Genomic DNA, 14,313 nt, shown 5'->3' on the forward strand with positions numbered 1-14,313 from the left:
ATAAATTGTAGAAAACTGGAAGAATAAATCAAATATAATTGTAGTTAAAATTGATATATGTAACTCTAGTATATCCTAAGTTTGACAAGGGTCTCCCTTGTGTTACAATCTATGTTGTAAGGGATATTGGCAAAATTTGCTAACTTTACCAAACTGTGGACGATTAATTCTGGCCACAGTATCAGTAACGTACCCTTTAGTATTATTACCACCTTTTGAAATCCACTTATAAAATTAAAGACGGCAATGGTAAATTGTAAAGGAGTATTCAGTGATAAAAAGCATAAAAAACTATTGATCTTATTCTCTCTCTCTGATAATCAATAGATAATGTACTGATGAACTCACTACTTTAAATCAAAACACATTCAAAGAGGAAAATACCAAATTTTACACAAAAGTTTCTCTTACGCTAATTTCCACACCTCTAATTTTAGCTTTGATTAAATCTCTTAATACAAACACAAAAATCATTCTACAACACATTATTTATCGTCTTTAAACTATATACTACTTTACATTAAAAATTTTCAATTTGCAAATGAGATATTTTACATTTTCGGACAGAGAAAGTTACTATCGAATTGATGTTACAATTATTGAAGTATTGATTAAATGTATTTGCATTAACTGCATTGTTTATATTAGCTATCTAACTGAGGCAGTTTGTCGTCAATTAATTCAACATCACAATACTGAGCTACCGAATAACATATCGGGTTTCATTCTAAAACAGATGTATTACTGAAAATGCTATACACAAATTTCATACATGGTCAGTATAGAACAGAAAGTGTACGTTCATTGTAATAATTATTTCGATGTGCACTTCTATAGACAGGAGTTGAATGTTCAAATTGTCCGGTAGGGCAGTTATTATAAGGGTTGATCGTCAAAAACCATGAAAAAGGGTTATACATTTTAACTTTATAATTTTTTTTTTCTCTTTTCCTATAAAAAGTGAAACTCCTAAATTTGCTTTAAAATATAGGGCAAATCCTCGCTTACAATAGTAATTTTTTTTTTTTTTTTTTTAATGATTTAAGGCGCGTCAACATCTAAGATTATTGGCGCCAGGAGCACTGCCGGCCTCTTGACAGTGTTCTATCGTTACAGACAACACTGTCCATCACCGGACAGTGAGCTGTAAGAAGCTCCTAGGAAGAGAAAATCTAAAGATCCGCGTGGGAGTCCAGTACGCTAACCGCGTAGCTAATCCCTTCCCTAATAATATGTGTTATTATTTAAAATATTGTTTCATTTTGATCACAGAGGTTCATATTACAGATTTCCTACTGTAGCAGATTCCTACAACGTAGCATCGATTTCGACCAAATTCGGTACAGTAATGGCTGAGGGCTCAGGCCCTTCATGGGCTGTGATGGTCAGAGAAGAAGTATCTGAAACAGTCATTGGTAACCGTTCTAAAATAGTTCAATAGTTCTAATATTCATTATTTATTTATCGTATACTAGGCAAAAATTTAATATTAATTTTGCTACAAAACAAGATGTTATCTAATCTAAAATGAGAAGTAATATATTACAAGATGGTAACTTGAAATAAAATGGAGCTAAAATAAAAGGTTTCTATATACTTCTATCCCATTTAGAAGTGAAATGGCTGCTGGCTTTATAAAATATTGAATAAGATGAAACAGGAAAAGAAGAATTTCAGGTTGTAGACTGACTCAGGGGACCTTTCACTGGCTCTTTTTTCATGCCAGCTAAATAACAACCTTACACCAACTTTTTATATTCCAACTGCCCCATATAAATCTTAAATCTGCAGCAGAAAATAAGTTGAAATTTTATAACTGAATTAAATTATAAGTAGTATTTATTTAAAAAAACAGCCCAACTTTTTCCAATAGAATTCTAAATCAAGTGTTTTGTATTTATATTGATTAGAATCAGTTGATTTGCTACTAGTTCTTTTATTTAAGGCGCGACAACATGTTTGGCATGAAAGAATAAGGTATATAAATCACCTTAAGGTTATAGTTTGTCTAAAAGAGAACATGGAGTGTAGGAAATGCATGTTCGATGAAGTTGTGGTGATTCTAATGTAATTTCAGCCTGAAATTCATGCTATTAGAAGCACTGTACAGCTCGACTTACAGACAGATAAGAAACGCGGCAAATTCTTCGTTTTTTCTTCTTACCAGCCACAAAGCTCACGGTTTTTGACGTGAATACGTCTTTAAATTTGCTATCATATGGAGGCAATCCAAAAAATCCTAATGATAACAAAATCGGGGGATACAGTTTGGCATTATAGTTTCCAATCTATCGTCTACATCCAAAATTAAATTAGACCACTGGATAGCTAAAGGATCAAAGAATTCATTACGATAAGCGAGGACTGTGACGCATCGCGCGCGGTGAATGGGGAAGCGCCGCCATTTTGAGATCATTTTGCTGCGTATCGAGATTTGCAATTAGTATAACTTTTGACTCGGAGAAGCTACGATGTTCGTTTAAGTTTTAATCGTCAGTTGTCGTCACAATCTATCGATTGTATATAAAACATTAGTGTAAAATAGTGACAGTGAATATAATAGGGTGTTAGTATAAAAAAATATTATCAAAAATATATAATGTCGGCCTATACGCGTCGAAAAGTCAAAACTAAATACAGAGATCGTGTACGGTTGGAAAGGACTTCTTAAGACCAATCGAATGGTAATAATAAAAGATCATATGACCGAGTCAAGCTGTGTCGGGAACGTAAAGGAATGAATCAACAAATAAAAATGGAAGTGACTAAGTTGTAGTTAAAGGTTAATCATCCTTTATTATTTTATTTTTTTAATTTATTATAATTTTTTTTTTCGACAGGATGGCTTGGCGTGTGGGTGAAGTAATAGTTATTTATTTAACAAGTGTGGAAAGTAGTACTTTTCCTCACGCGAGGCAGGGTTTGCACGCACGAGCGAGCGAAGCGATGCGAGTGCAAGTGCAAATTGCCGAGTGTGAGGAAAATACTTTACACTAGAGTTAAATATTATATTTTTTCTGCAACCATTTATTAACTAATAAAATTAAAAATTTCATTTTTACAGTCTACAAAAAGTAATTTATTTATTATAAACCTTTATTGTTATATTACAATTATTTACATTACTTACGTATTTACATTACTTATTACATTTTCTGCTGTTTCTTTTATTGATGGAGGAGTGTTTTCTAAACAGGCATCACTAGAATCCATTTTAAATTTCTATAAGGTAACACTATAACCTTTTTAACTGTTATAATTAAAAATATCTAATTATTTATTAAAGTATTATTTTTATTTCTATATTCCTTTCAATTTTTATTTTATTTTTTAATATTCGTTTTTTAATTATTTAAATAAAATAAACTTAAATAAGCTTATTAGAGTTTTACAGAAAATATTTATGTTAATAACAAAACTTCTTACATCAAGGAAGCACAATAAAGTTTTTCCACTCACTTGGGCGGTAAGTGACACTAATGGGAATTTCCCCCCACAAGTGTGGGAAGTTGGGCATTACACAGCTGATTTTAATTGAGTAATGAGAACTTCCCTACATGGTTGCAGAAAAATGATATATCCTACATTCTACAAGAATTTAAAGATCCATTTATGATACTGAAAGAAATGAAATTTTATTTCGTGGGATGATTTCCTTTAAAATGATTCGGACATGGATGAGAATAACCTTTTGTTTATATAAACGTAAACACAATTTAAATAGACAGCGTAACAATAAAATATTCTTCCAAGATGCAAAGAACAATAACGTTGTTAATCAAATTCGCTTAACAATGGAATCAATAAAATAAATTAATTATAAAGTCGAAATCAACAGAGTTGTAGAATCTAATTAATAGAATGGAACAATTGTACTGTCATTCCGTACAATGTGAAGAAACAAAGAGCTTTGATGTTGGAAAGGCTCCATTGTTTCTGTTATTATAGAGCTATTATTAAATCGATAAAACCCAAATTTTACAGGATCAGTAATCAGTAAGTTTATTGAGGTTTAGAATTACAAAAATAGAAGAGTAATTTCCTTCTGTTATTATTTCGTTTTGGAACCCTAAATTTCCCTTTACCTCTGTAATTTTACTGGTGTCCTAAAAAAGGATTGCCATTCTAGTATGAGCCGATAGCGACTTTATCCAGCTTTTTAAAAGGCACTGTATTTGTTTTAAAAAAACATCTCCATTGAATATCCCACAATTTTTTTTTTTTTACCTCCCAGCAGCTGCGCTGACTGTGACAGAAACAACCAAAACGCTCTTTGATCTACTAAGGTCTAATTCCGATTGGACGACAATCAATACGGATGAAATATAGGGATAAAATGGTTATGGATGAAAATGAAGTGGTTGATAAGATTGCTCTTGGCCTTTTCGAGGCTGAGTTCAGTAAAAAAAATCCATAAATCACAAATTACCCAATCTATCTGTCCATAAAACTTTAACAATTATTCTAAAAGAGGTCCTGTTGAGCAAAATCTGTATGTGTTTTATAAGAAAGTACCAAATAAACGAAATAAAGTAGATTCTTTTTTTTTTTTTTTGGCGCATCAACAGCTGAGGTTATTAGCGCCCGGAGCTTTTTCCAGTGCACTGCCGGCCTCCGGACAGTGTTCTCTCATTACAGACAACACTGTCCATCATCGGACAGTGAGCTGTAAGAAGCTTCTAGGAAGAGAAAATCTAAGGGTCAGCTGCTGGATTCGAACCCGGGACCTCCGCGTGGGAGTCCAGCATGCTAACCTCATAGCTAATCCCTTCCCTAAATAAAGTAGATATTTGTACTGATTAGAAGTTAAAACCTTTACTAAAAGACAAAATAGGGTGTTTCTCTACATTACACATTTACGTGCAGTTTTTTTGACAATTAACCCTTATACAACTGTCCTGGCCGGACAGCTTTTATTACTAAAACATTAAAATGTAACTAATCTTAATGAAGTTACATCCTTCATAACCTTGAAGGGAACTTTGTAACAGCATTTATGACAGAAAAAAGCTGATTGGAATAACATTATTTACTAAATTCCAGCTTTGAAAAGTACGATAATTTCGTATAATTTAAGACAATGAATTATGATAACTAGAATCATTATTATAACACAATCTTCTTAAACATTCAGCTTTCTATTAATCATTTAGTCGAAGTATTAATATTTAAGTTTTTTTTAATAATAAATAGAATGTCAGAAGGAGTGAAATGTTTCGGTGGTAAGGAGAGAGGAAGAGGTAGGTCAAGATCTGATCGTAAGGATTCGTGGAATGAAGTATTTGATCATTTCTTGATAAGGAATAAAAACTGTGGAAAAATGAGAGGCGAACAATGAAGCTTTGTCTTCGTCAGATGCAGCCCAAGAGCCGTCATCAAGACGGAGAGGTGTTGGAGTGGTTTTGTAAGACAAGATTTTCTTAGTAGCAGTCCAGAGCGAGTTTTCTTACGTAGTTAGTGTTAGTATGTAGTCTTGGAATCGTTCATCCTTCAACTGTTTAAGTTCAATTTTAAGTTGGTGCGTTAGTCTACTGTAGAGTCGTTTGTCAGATGGGTAGCGAGTTCGTTGCCACTTAGCTCTTGCACGTCGTTTATCCATAATAAGAGTCTGTATAAACAAAGGGATATTGGATGAGCGAGTTCGTTGTTGGTGTTCGTTGGTTAGTGTGGTTTAATGTTGATTGTCTTTTAGATTCTTTTATGGTTTTAGTTAAATGTTCTAAGAGGAATACGTAGGTCTATGTTACTTACTATCTATTTCAGATTGGAATTTTTCCCAATCTACGGGGCCTGTGATAAGAGATGGTTTGGAAAGTCTGTGGATGGGACAAGTGTCGAGAGTAATTAGAACTGGGCTATGGTCTGAAGAAAGTTCTGTCAAGATTGAAACTTCAAAGTAGTGAGTTACCTGAGAAAGTATGAAGAAGTCTAGAATGTCAGGGAGTTTGGACAAGGATGTGGGCCAGTAGGTAGGCTGGTTAGATGAAACAATGTTGTAGTTTTTTTGAAGAAAGGACATTCATGAATGTACGCTCGCGTGGGTTAGTCGTGCGGCATCCCCATTGTTGGTTATCGACTACTTAAAAGACAACTAGACCAACGTTCAAAACTTTCACTTAATAACAAACGACTGATTTACAATTCTATACTAAAACTTGCCTGGACGTACGATATTGAACTGTGGGGTTCAAAGAAACGCTCCAATCTTCAATTCAATCTCTTCAGTCTAAAATTCTCCGCACTGTCGTTAACGCTCCATTTTACGTTTCAAAACTATCTACACAGACTTGGAAATTCCGTTTGTAGGTCAGGTTGCAGGAACTCGCTACAAAAGTTTTCACCAGAACTTGCACTCTCACTCCAATACTCTTGTCCGACATTTATTATCTTATCACCTTCCAGATCATCCTCCCAGGCCATTAAAACTCCAGTGGCCTCGCGGTTTTCTCTCTTCTGAAGAGAGTAGCTAATCCTGGGAGACGACTTAGAGAGTGTTATCACTGGGTAACTTCTCCCCTCACTTAGTGAGTTTGTAGTGGTCTCTGTTATTGTCATTGTTACCTATGGCGTATTTAGCGATGATGTAACTTAACAAATATGTATATTAAAAATAAAAAATAAAAATTTTTTTGAAGACTTTCAAAAAATACTATGGTAACTTATCGGGTGATTAAAAATGTAATTTGGAGTCAAAATCCAAATTGTGTTCAAATGGGATGAAGAAGGATTTTTCGCAATTGCTTTTTAAATAAGTCATTTTTGTTGAGATTGAATATGTAGGCATTTGAGTTCTTGCCTTTTTTAATCTGAACATATGTATTGATTATATGCAAACCCCATCAAGAAATTGCATGATATAAAGATAATCGACTTGATTAAAAAGTTCTCGCAAGAAGACAACATAATAGAAAAAAAAAAGTAGTGATTTAACTGAACAACCTTCAACTTTTGCTATAAATTCTACTCATACACAATGAAACGTTGACATAAAAATCTTTTTAAAAGATTATTAGAGATAAAGAATAAAATAAAAAAGATGTAACTACTTACTCTTCTGAAGACGGATGCAGATCAAAATGACGGAAATTAATTTCAATAATTTCTGTAGGAGCTGCTATGAAAGTGTACAGGATGCAGTTGATATTATCTGGATAAGATTTAGGATAATCTGGCGTGCTGAATTTGCCGTATTCCTTGCCGTAGGTACCCGTATAAACTAGACATTCACAACCTGTGAAACAGACAACGAATTATGTTTCATATTTTAAATAAAATGGCAAGGTTTTCAACCACTTGTTATTGCTAAGTGCTCGTTTTCTATTATAAGTTTCAAAAAAAGAGTTTACTTACAGTGGTCAAAAAAGGTATTCATAAGTTTGTTTACTTTATCTACTGAACTTTTGTTTCTAGGATGACTATTTCATCAGCACTGAAATCGAAGATAGTAACAATGAATTTAATGCTCTCATTTTCTTTTATAAACATTAAGAATTGAGTAAAAAGTAGAAAAATAATTTATTACATGCAAAATAAGTATTCATACACTCAGTCTGAATGTTATAATTAACGCAAAACTAAAGACCTAATATTTTGTAAGCAATCCCTTTGCATTTATTATTGCCTGAAGCCTCCTTGGCATAGATTCCACCAGGTTTAGTGTCTCTTGAGATGTGATTTCTGCCCATGATTTCTTTAAACTGGTTATGAGCTCTTTTCTGGAAGAACATTTCAATTTTCGTATTTTCCGCTCCAAAAATAAATTATTTTTCTGCTTTTTACTCAATTCTTTATGTTTATAAAAGAAAATGAGAGCATTAAATTCATTGTTACTATCTTCGATTTCAGTGCTGAAGAAATAGTCATCCTAGTAACAAAAGTTCAGTAGATAAAGTAAACAAACTTAGTGTATGAATACTTTTTTGGCCGCCACTGTAGGTGGTACCGTTATGTACATCTTCCCAGATAAATGTACAATTATCTCAGTTAAGTGTCACGAAGATGAAATAGATGTTTATACGAATTATTAGTGATTTTTGTTTTTTCAATTCAATTTATTTGCTCACAGGAGAAAGAAAACTGCAACTTTGTGATAACACAGAAGCGTCAAGTTGACATTAGCCTTTATTTATATTTTATTTATTTATTTTATTTTCTCTGTTTTTTACAAATGGGCTCATGTTTGTAGGTGTATCAATCGATGTGGCTCAAAACTGGAAGGAACCAAAACGTATAATTTCATGTCTCGCTTAGCCTGCCTTCAGGGAACTCGACAACACAGTTTTAATTTTGATTTTTGTCTTAAGTCGCTTCTGCAATTTTTCTTTAACAAGGTAGAACTATAACTTTTATTTAAATCATTTTTCCAAAGAAAATTCTTTGTAAGGCACTTCTCTCAAAATTTCCATTTGAGCATAATAATGGTATTTAAATTTGTTGTTCCATCCTTCCAGACACCTATTTCCTCATTTTGAAATCTTACTTGACTGACAGACATTTTAGAGTGAAGGTAGGAACTATTCTTTCTCCATTCAGCCATGCTGACGCTGGAGTTCCGCAAGGCAGCATACTAGGCCCCATTCTGTACACAATCTACTCCTCAGACATACCTACTCATCCTCAAACTACTCTTCTCACCAATGCTGACGATACTGCCATCTTATCTACTGACAAAGACCCAATAATAGCTCATAGAAACCTTCAGACTCACCTCACCTCCTTAGAAAATTGGTTCAAAAAATGGGCTATCAAACTGAACGAAACTAAATCTCAAAATATCACCTTCACTCTTCGACGCATCACTCTTCCTCCTGTCTTTTACAATCTTATTCCTTTACCTGTTGTCAACGTAGTCCGCTACCTTGGGCTTTACCTTGACAGAAGACTCACATGGAACCCTCATACTCGACTTAAGAGAACAGAACTTAACAGACGCTTCCGACAACTGAAAAGACTACTCGACAACAGATCAAAACTCACTCTGGACAACAAAAGACTAATATATGTAAGTATACTAAAGCCAGTCTGGGCTTATGGCATCGAACTGTGGGGTTCAACCAAACGCTCAAATCTGCAAAGGATCCAGTCCTTGCAATCTAAAATTCTTCGCTCTATAGTAAACGCTCCTTTCTACGTCACCAATCAAACCATTCACACAGACTTGAACATTCCTTTCGTCACACAAGTTGCAAAAACACGTTACAGAAATTTCCATCTTAACATTCAATCACATCACAATCCACTTATATGAGTATATCTATCTTCAAGAACATTTCCAGACAACACTTCCAGACGTCTTAAAAGACAGTGGCCTCGTGATCTCCTCTCTGATGAAGAGAGTCAGTAGAAAGTAAAATGTTTTTGGAGTGTTACCGCTGGGTAACTTCTCCACTCTTTTATTCTGTTATTTATTGTTATCATTGTTGCTTATATCGCAAAATGCGTTGATTGTAACTAAATAAATGATTAAAAAAAAAAAAAAAAAAAATTGTTAAAATTTTGTGAACAAATGAGATGAAAGTTTGAAGAGATCATTATCACAAAGTGCGAGTTTTTCTTTGTTTCTTTAAGTTTTCCGCAATTTCTTTTAAATACCTCTTCAATTGATTTATTTAAATGTGATATACCTAATTACTCACAATGTAGACTATAATGTTTGGTTGTAACTTTTGTTGGGAGGGCTCCGTCGAAGAAATGACTGTGAACTTTCGTCTAAAGTGATTAAGCGTAATTGTACAGTTTAATTACCATAATTAGCAATGAGAATTTAAATGTTTCTAAAATCCATGCTTGAAGTTAGATATTCCTAAGGAAAAGTCTTTTAAAAGACTAAATCAGATTTTGTATTGTTTTATTCTGAGTTTAAATAAAATCATACAAAGCTTTCTATTCATCTCACAATTCTAAAGAGAAAAATTGTTAGAAGAAAAATGTTTCACTGTCTCAACAGTATAAATTAAGAATAATATAAAATGAAATTAACAGCGGCTTATTAAATGTTCTGTATTTTCTCATTAAAAAGCCAAAACAAACTGTTTAACCGTTGTAGGAATTCAGAAAAGCTGAGAGAGACCAAAGTATGAATTAATTATGCAACAACTTTAATAAGGGTGCTTTTTAAAAGAATTCAGCTATCACAAAGCAGTAGGATGGAGATGAATGCTATGTCATGAAAAGTGAATGAATCAGTTCATAAAGTACGTATAGAAGTTAGTCTTTTCATGGCATCAACTCCGTGGTTTCATCTTCTTGGTTTTTTTTAAGCAGGAAAAGATGGAAGAGTTTTACTTTAAAGATTTCCTGTAATGCAGTTTAGTCTATCGGTTAAACAGGTACTGCTTCAGTTGGAGTTGATGAATAATTAAATATTCTTTATCGAACTTTGAAGGTGAACGTAATTTGACTATTCTAATTTCTTTGATTTCTTCACTTCTTGCGGAAGAATCGGATTAGCAAGTTCATCACAGATTTTTTTCTACGCGAACTTTTGGAGTTCCAAAAAAACCCTCAATACACAAAGGACTGCAGTTATTGTTCAGCTCATATGCAGGCTTTACGATATCCACATTTTATGCGCAAGTAAATATTACTACTCCCTTAACAGACTTCTATTGATTTTAAAGGAGATCATGATTTTTGGCCTTTTTCACCCATCTAAGTCACTTCTTCTCATTCATCAGATTCTTGGGGAAACTAATATTAATTAGTGTTTATTCTAAAATTCTAGCAGTTTTCTAGCTTTAAACCGTATCCTCTGCTCAAAAAATATATAAATTACACCCATTTTTGCAGGTTTTTACATGTTCGTTTCGGTCAAGTGCAGCGCAAGGAAAAGGATAGCCAGCATAATTTACTGAAAGTTTAAAATATGGAGAAAAACTCAAACTAATACCCGGACGATTGCTGTACAGCTTATTTAGAACCCCTTAACTAATGTGGCACATCTTCAACATCTTAGCTACGGTGCGTGAAGTAGAGCGTATGCAGTGGTGATGATAGCAGGAAAGAGTGTTGTTCAGTAATAAATATGCACTTTCCTCGTGGGTAAATATAAGACAAGTGATTAAAGTAAAGAATGTTAAGGGGTAAAATATCGTTAATGTAGACAGAAGTTTCCAGTCGAGAGAAGTTGCTTCAAATTATATCTGGCGTGGGGATTGCACCTCACCCACTGGTGTAGAGAACTAACGTAAAATGAGAATAAGAAAATGACTGTGGTAGTGTTGGTACAAGCTGTAGTTCTGTATTCCTCTCGGCTTTTAAGAGAAGTCTTGCGAGAGGAGTCAAAGCACGAGGATGGCTTATTGTCGAGATCCATAGTGTGATTTTGTTATAGAATAATTGTAATGTTAGCGTGTTGGGATTGCATCATTTGTGTAAAACGTTATACAAAATTTAGTAAAGTGCACTATCCTTGCTCTCAGATCGTAAGTTAGATCTTACACCAGCTAAATAGTTATTTATTTAACAAGTGCGGAAAGTAGTACTTTTTCTCACACGAGGCAGGGTTTGCACGCACGAGCGAGCGAAGTGAGGCGAGTGCAAGTGAAAATTGCCGAGTGTGAGGAAAATACTTTACTCTCGAGTTAAATATTATATTTTTTCTGCTAATTCAAAAGTAACAGAAATACTTGTTTAAAAAAGTAAATAAAGTATAAATTGCAGTACTAATTTCGCAGTTTTGCAGTTGCGGTCAATTCTTATGTAAACTTTAATTTTGTGACTGACAAAATTATTTATCACTCTATGTCTATGACGAGCACCTTGGCGTTGTCTACGCCATGATTGGACGAAGGACCTATTCGTAAAAGAAAAAGTCAATGGAACACCAGCAAAAAGCCCTTGTCCTGGTTAACAATTTGTGAATTATATATATATTCAAAAAAAGAGTAATTCTCTAATTTTTGTTTCAGATTGAAAATTTTCTCAAGACCCAGACGTTAATCAGAGTTAGCCAATCAAGTGAATTCATCAGTTGTACTATCCTCTAGTGCAGGGGGTCAGCAGCCTATTTTAAGTAGAGAGCCATTTCTCCTTAAATAATTTTAATAAAATCTTACCAAGGGCCGCAAGGATGATAGTGTAAACAAACTCTGTAGATCATTTGTATGCACAAATTATTATTTTACGATATTCAATAACATTTAAATGTTTTATATATTTATTTTCACATATTGCAAATTAAATAAACAAATAAATAATAACTATACCTGTGTTTGAAAGAAAATGGTGGCAGTCCTATATATTATGTACAGTATTTTAATATAATTCTATTCAATTTCAAACCTATCACATTTAAAATTCTTTTTGAAAAAATATCTTTACTTTAATAAATGAAATTTTCATTTTTTTTCAATAAAATTGAAATGTACTTACAATTTATTTTGGACAGTCACAAAATATTGATAAAAGAGCCGCATGCGGTATAAAATAAGAATATATGAAACAATCGCAAGCAGAGGCTAACAATTTTACAGAGAGCGTTAGCCAAAAAAAAATAAAACTTATTTATAATGGAAAAAATGGCAGATAGATGGGAGGACTTGGCCAATATTACTTAGGGCAGTGATCAATGACTGATGATATGTAGCGAAACGTTTTATTCCCGTGATTTATATACAAAAGTCTGAAGGTAATTTACAATGTTTCTGATACATTCCCAGACAACAACCACTCCCTTCTCTATCGAACTATACAGGAAACCACTTCAAAAGTACGCGATATCTGTACCTTCTGGCCCAAACGTGAAAAAGCATCACGGGAATGGGGGGGGGGAATTAAAAACAAGAAAGAAATATAATATAGATATCTAGTGAACACGTCTGTATGACAGAGAATATATGGGCTTTTCGTTGCACACTCTGGACATTTACGAGGACAGTCATACATTTTGTGTACTCTTATAAATATATACGTGCACATAGACACTTGAAAAAATTGGCGCAGATCTTTTCTGTGTTTATTTGTATAAATTTTTGTTAACTGTTTGTTCCCTTTACTTCTAAATAAACCTTTTTGTATTTATTTATTTATTTTTTCAATTTACTTGGTTTGAATCTTCTGATTACTGCAACGGAATTGGGATTTCTCAACATTTGCTACTGCTAATTAAACTAATCCTCACTGATTTCGCTGCAAAATGACAGTAGACAAAAAGAGTAACATACAGTGGAGTCTCGGTTATCCGTCACCTTTTTATCCGTCTATTCCAATTAACCGTCACTGTCCTCAGTATTTAAAAATTAAAAAAACGGGGCTCTAATTTAAGATTAGTGACGGCCACAACCCCGTTCCACGCAGAGTGTGAATATTTTCTTTTGAGATGTTTTCCTTTGTCTTTTAGGTACATACTCGTGTCCATCATTCGACAGTTTGTGGGTTTTTTTCCTAAAAATATCAACCACAAACAAAACCGCCCACAAAACCGATTAGATGTCGCAGACATTGTATTCATTAATTTTAATACACAATAGAATGAATTGAATGATGAAAGATACCTGACCTTTAAGGCTTAAGCGTATAAACGTATAAAATATGTATACCAGTTAATACAAAGTTTTATACACGTTAAACAAAAGAATCTGGAAATTTTCCTGTTTTTTTCCATTATCCGTCTATTCGACTATCCGTCACGTGTCCGTCCCGGTCATGACGGATAACCGAGACTACACTGTATTTGGCTCCCTTCTTATTTTCAACTCAACTGTGGCACTACGGCCCGTGTAGGACCTTGGCCTGCGCCAGTACCTGACCCCAAGCCCCTCTATTCAAAGGCTTCCTTCTCCACTGTCTTACAGTTAGTTCCCAGAGATCCTCCACCACATCGCCCATCCAACACAGCCTAGGTCTCCCCACTCGGTCTACTGCCTCCAGGGTAACCCTCCAGCGCTCTTCTTGGTGCTCTCTCACTCTCCATTCTCTGCACATGTCCCACCTAACGCAACCTTCCCTGCTTGACGACGGGCACTAAATCCTTCACTTCCCTAGTAGGGCTACAACTCTCTTAACTCCGCGTTTTTTCGGCACCTCCAGACTCCATTTTGGCACACTGGTCCCTAGGCCGCCCTTAATACCTTTCTTTCCCAGCAGTTCAATTTCGATTCGTCTACATGCCTCAACGTCCACGATTCCGAGCCGTACGTTACAACGGGTCTAAGGACTGACTTGTAGATCATCAATTTGGACTTCCTTGAAAGGAATCTATTATAGAATGTCCGCCTTAGTGCTCCCAGACACCTATTTCCGGCCATTATCCTATTTTCTATATCTCGGCTTACCACATTTTTGTTAGTGAGAACAGCTCCTAGATATTTTTAA

The 14,313-nt window shown here is 34.2% G+C and overlaps 1 protein-coding gene across 1 annotated transcript in view; it reads right to left on the reverse strand.

Moving 5' to 3' along the window:
- The window catches only part of LOC141451029 (neuropilin-2-like), a 166,342-nt gene that overhangs the window by 87,725 nt on the left and 64,304 nt on the right, over positions 1-14,313 (reverse strand). Inside the window, exon 4 of the mRNA XM_074122042.1 lies at positions 7,051-7,231. Within this exon, the coding sequence (XP_073978143.1) occupies positions 7,051-7,231 (181 nt within the window). The remainder of the gene's footprint in view (positions 1-7,050; positions 7,232-14,313) is intronic.

This window comes from Rhodnius prolixus, unplaced genomic scaffold, assembly GCF_049639745.1.
Source record: "Rhodnius prolixus isolate KJV_2025 unplaced genomic scaffold, Rpr scaffold_8, whole genome shotgun sequence".
Classification (NCBI taxonomy): Eukaryota; Metazoa; Arthropoda; class Insecta; order Hemiptera; family Reduviidae; genus Rhodnius; species Rhodnius prolixus.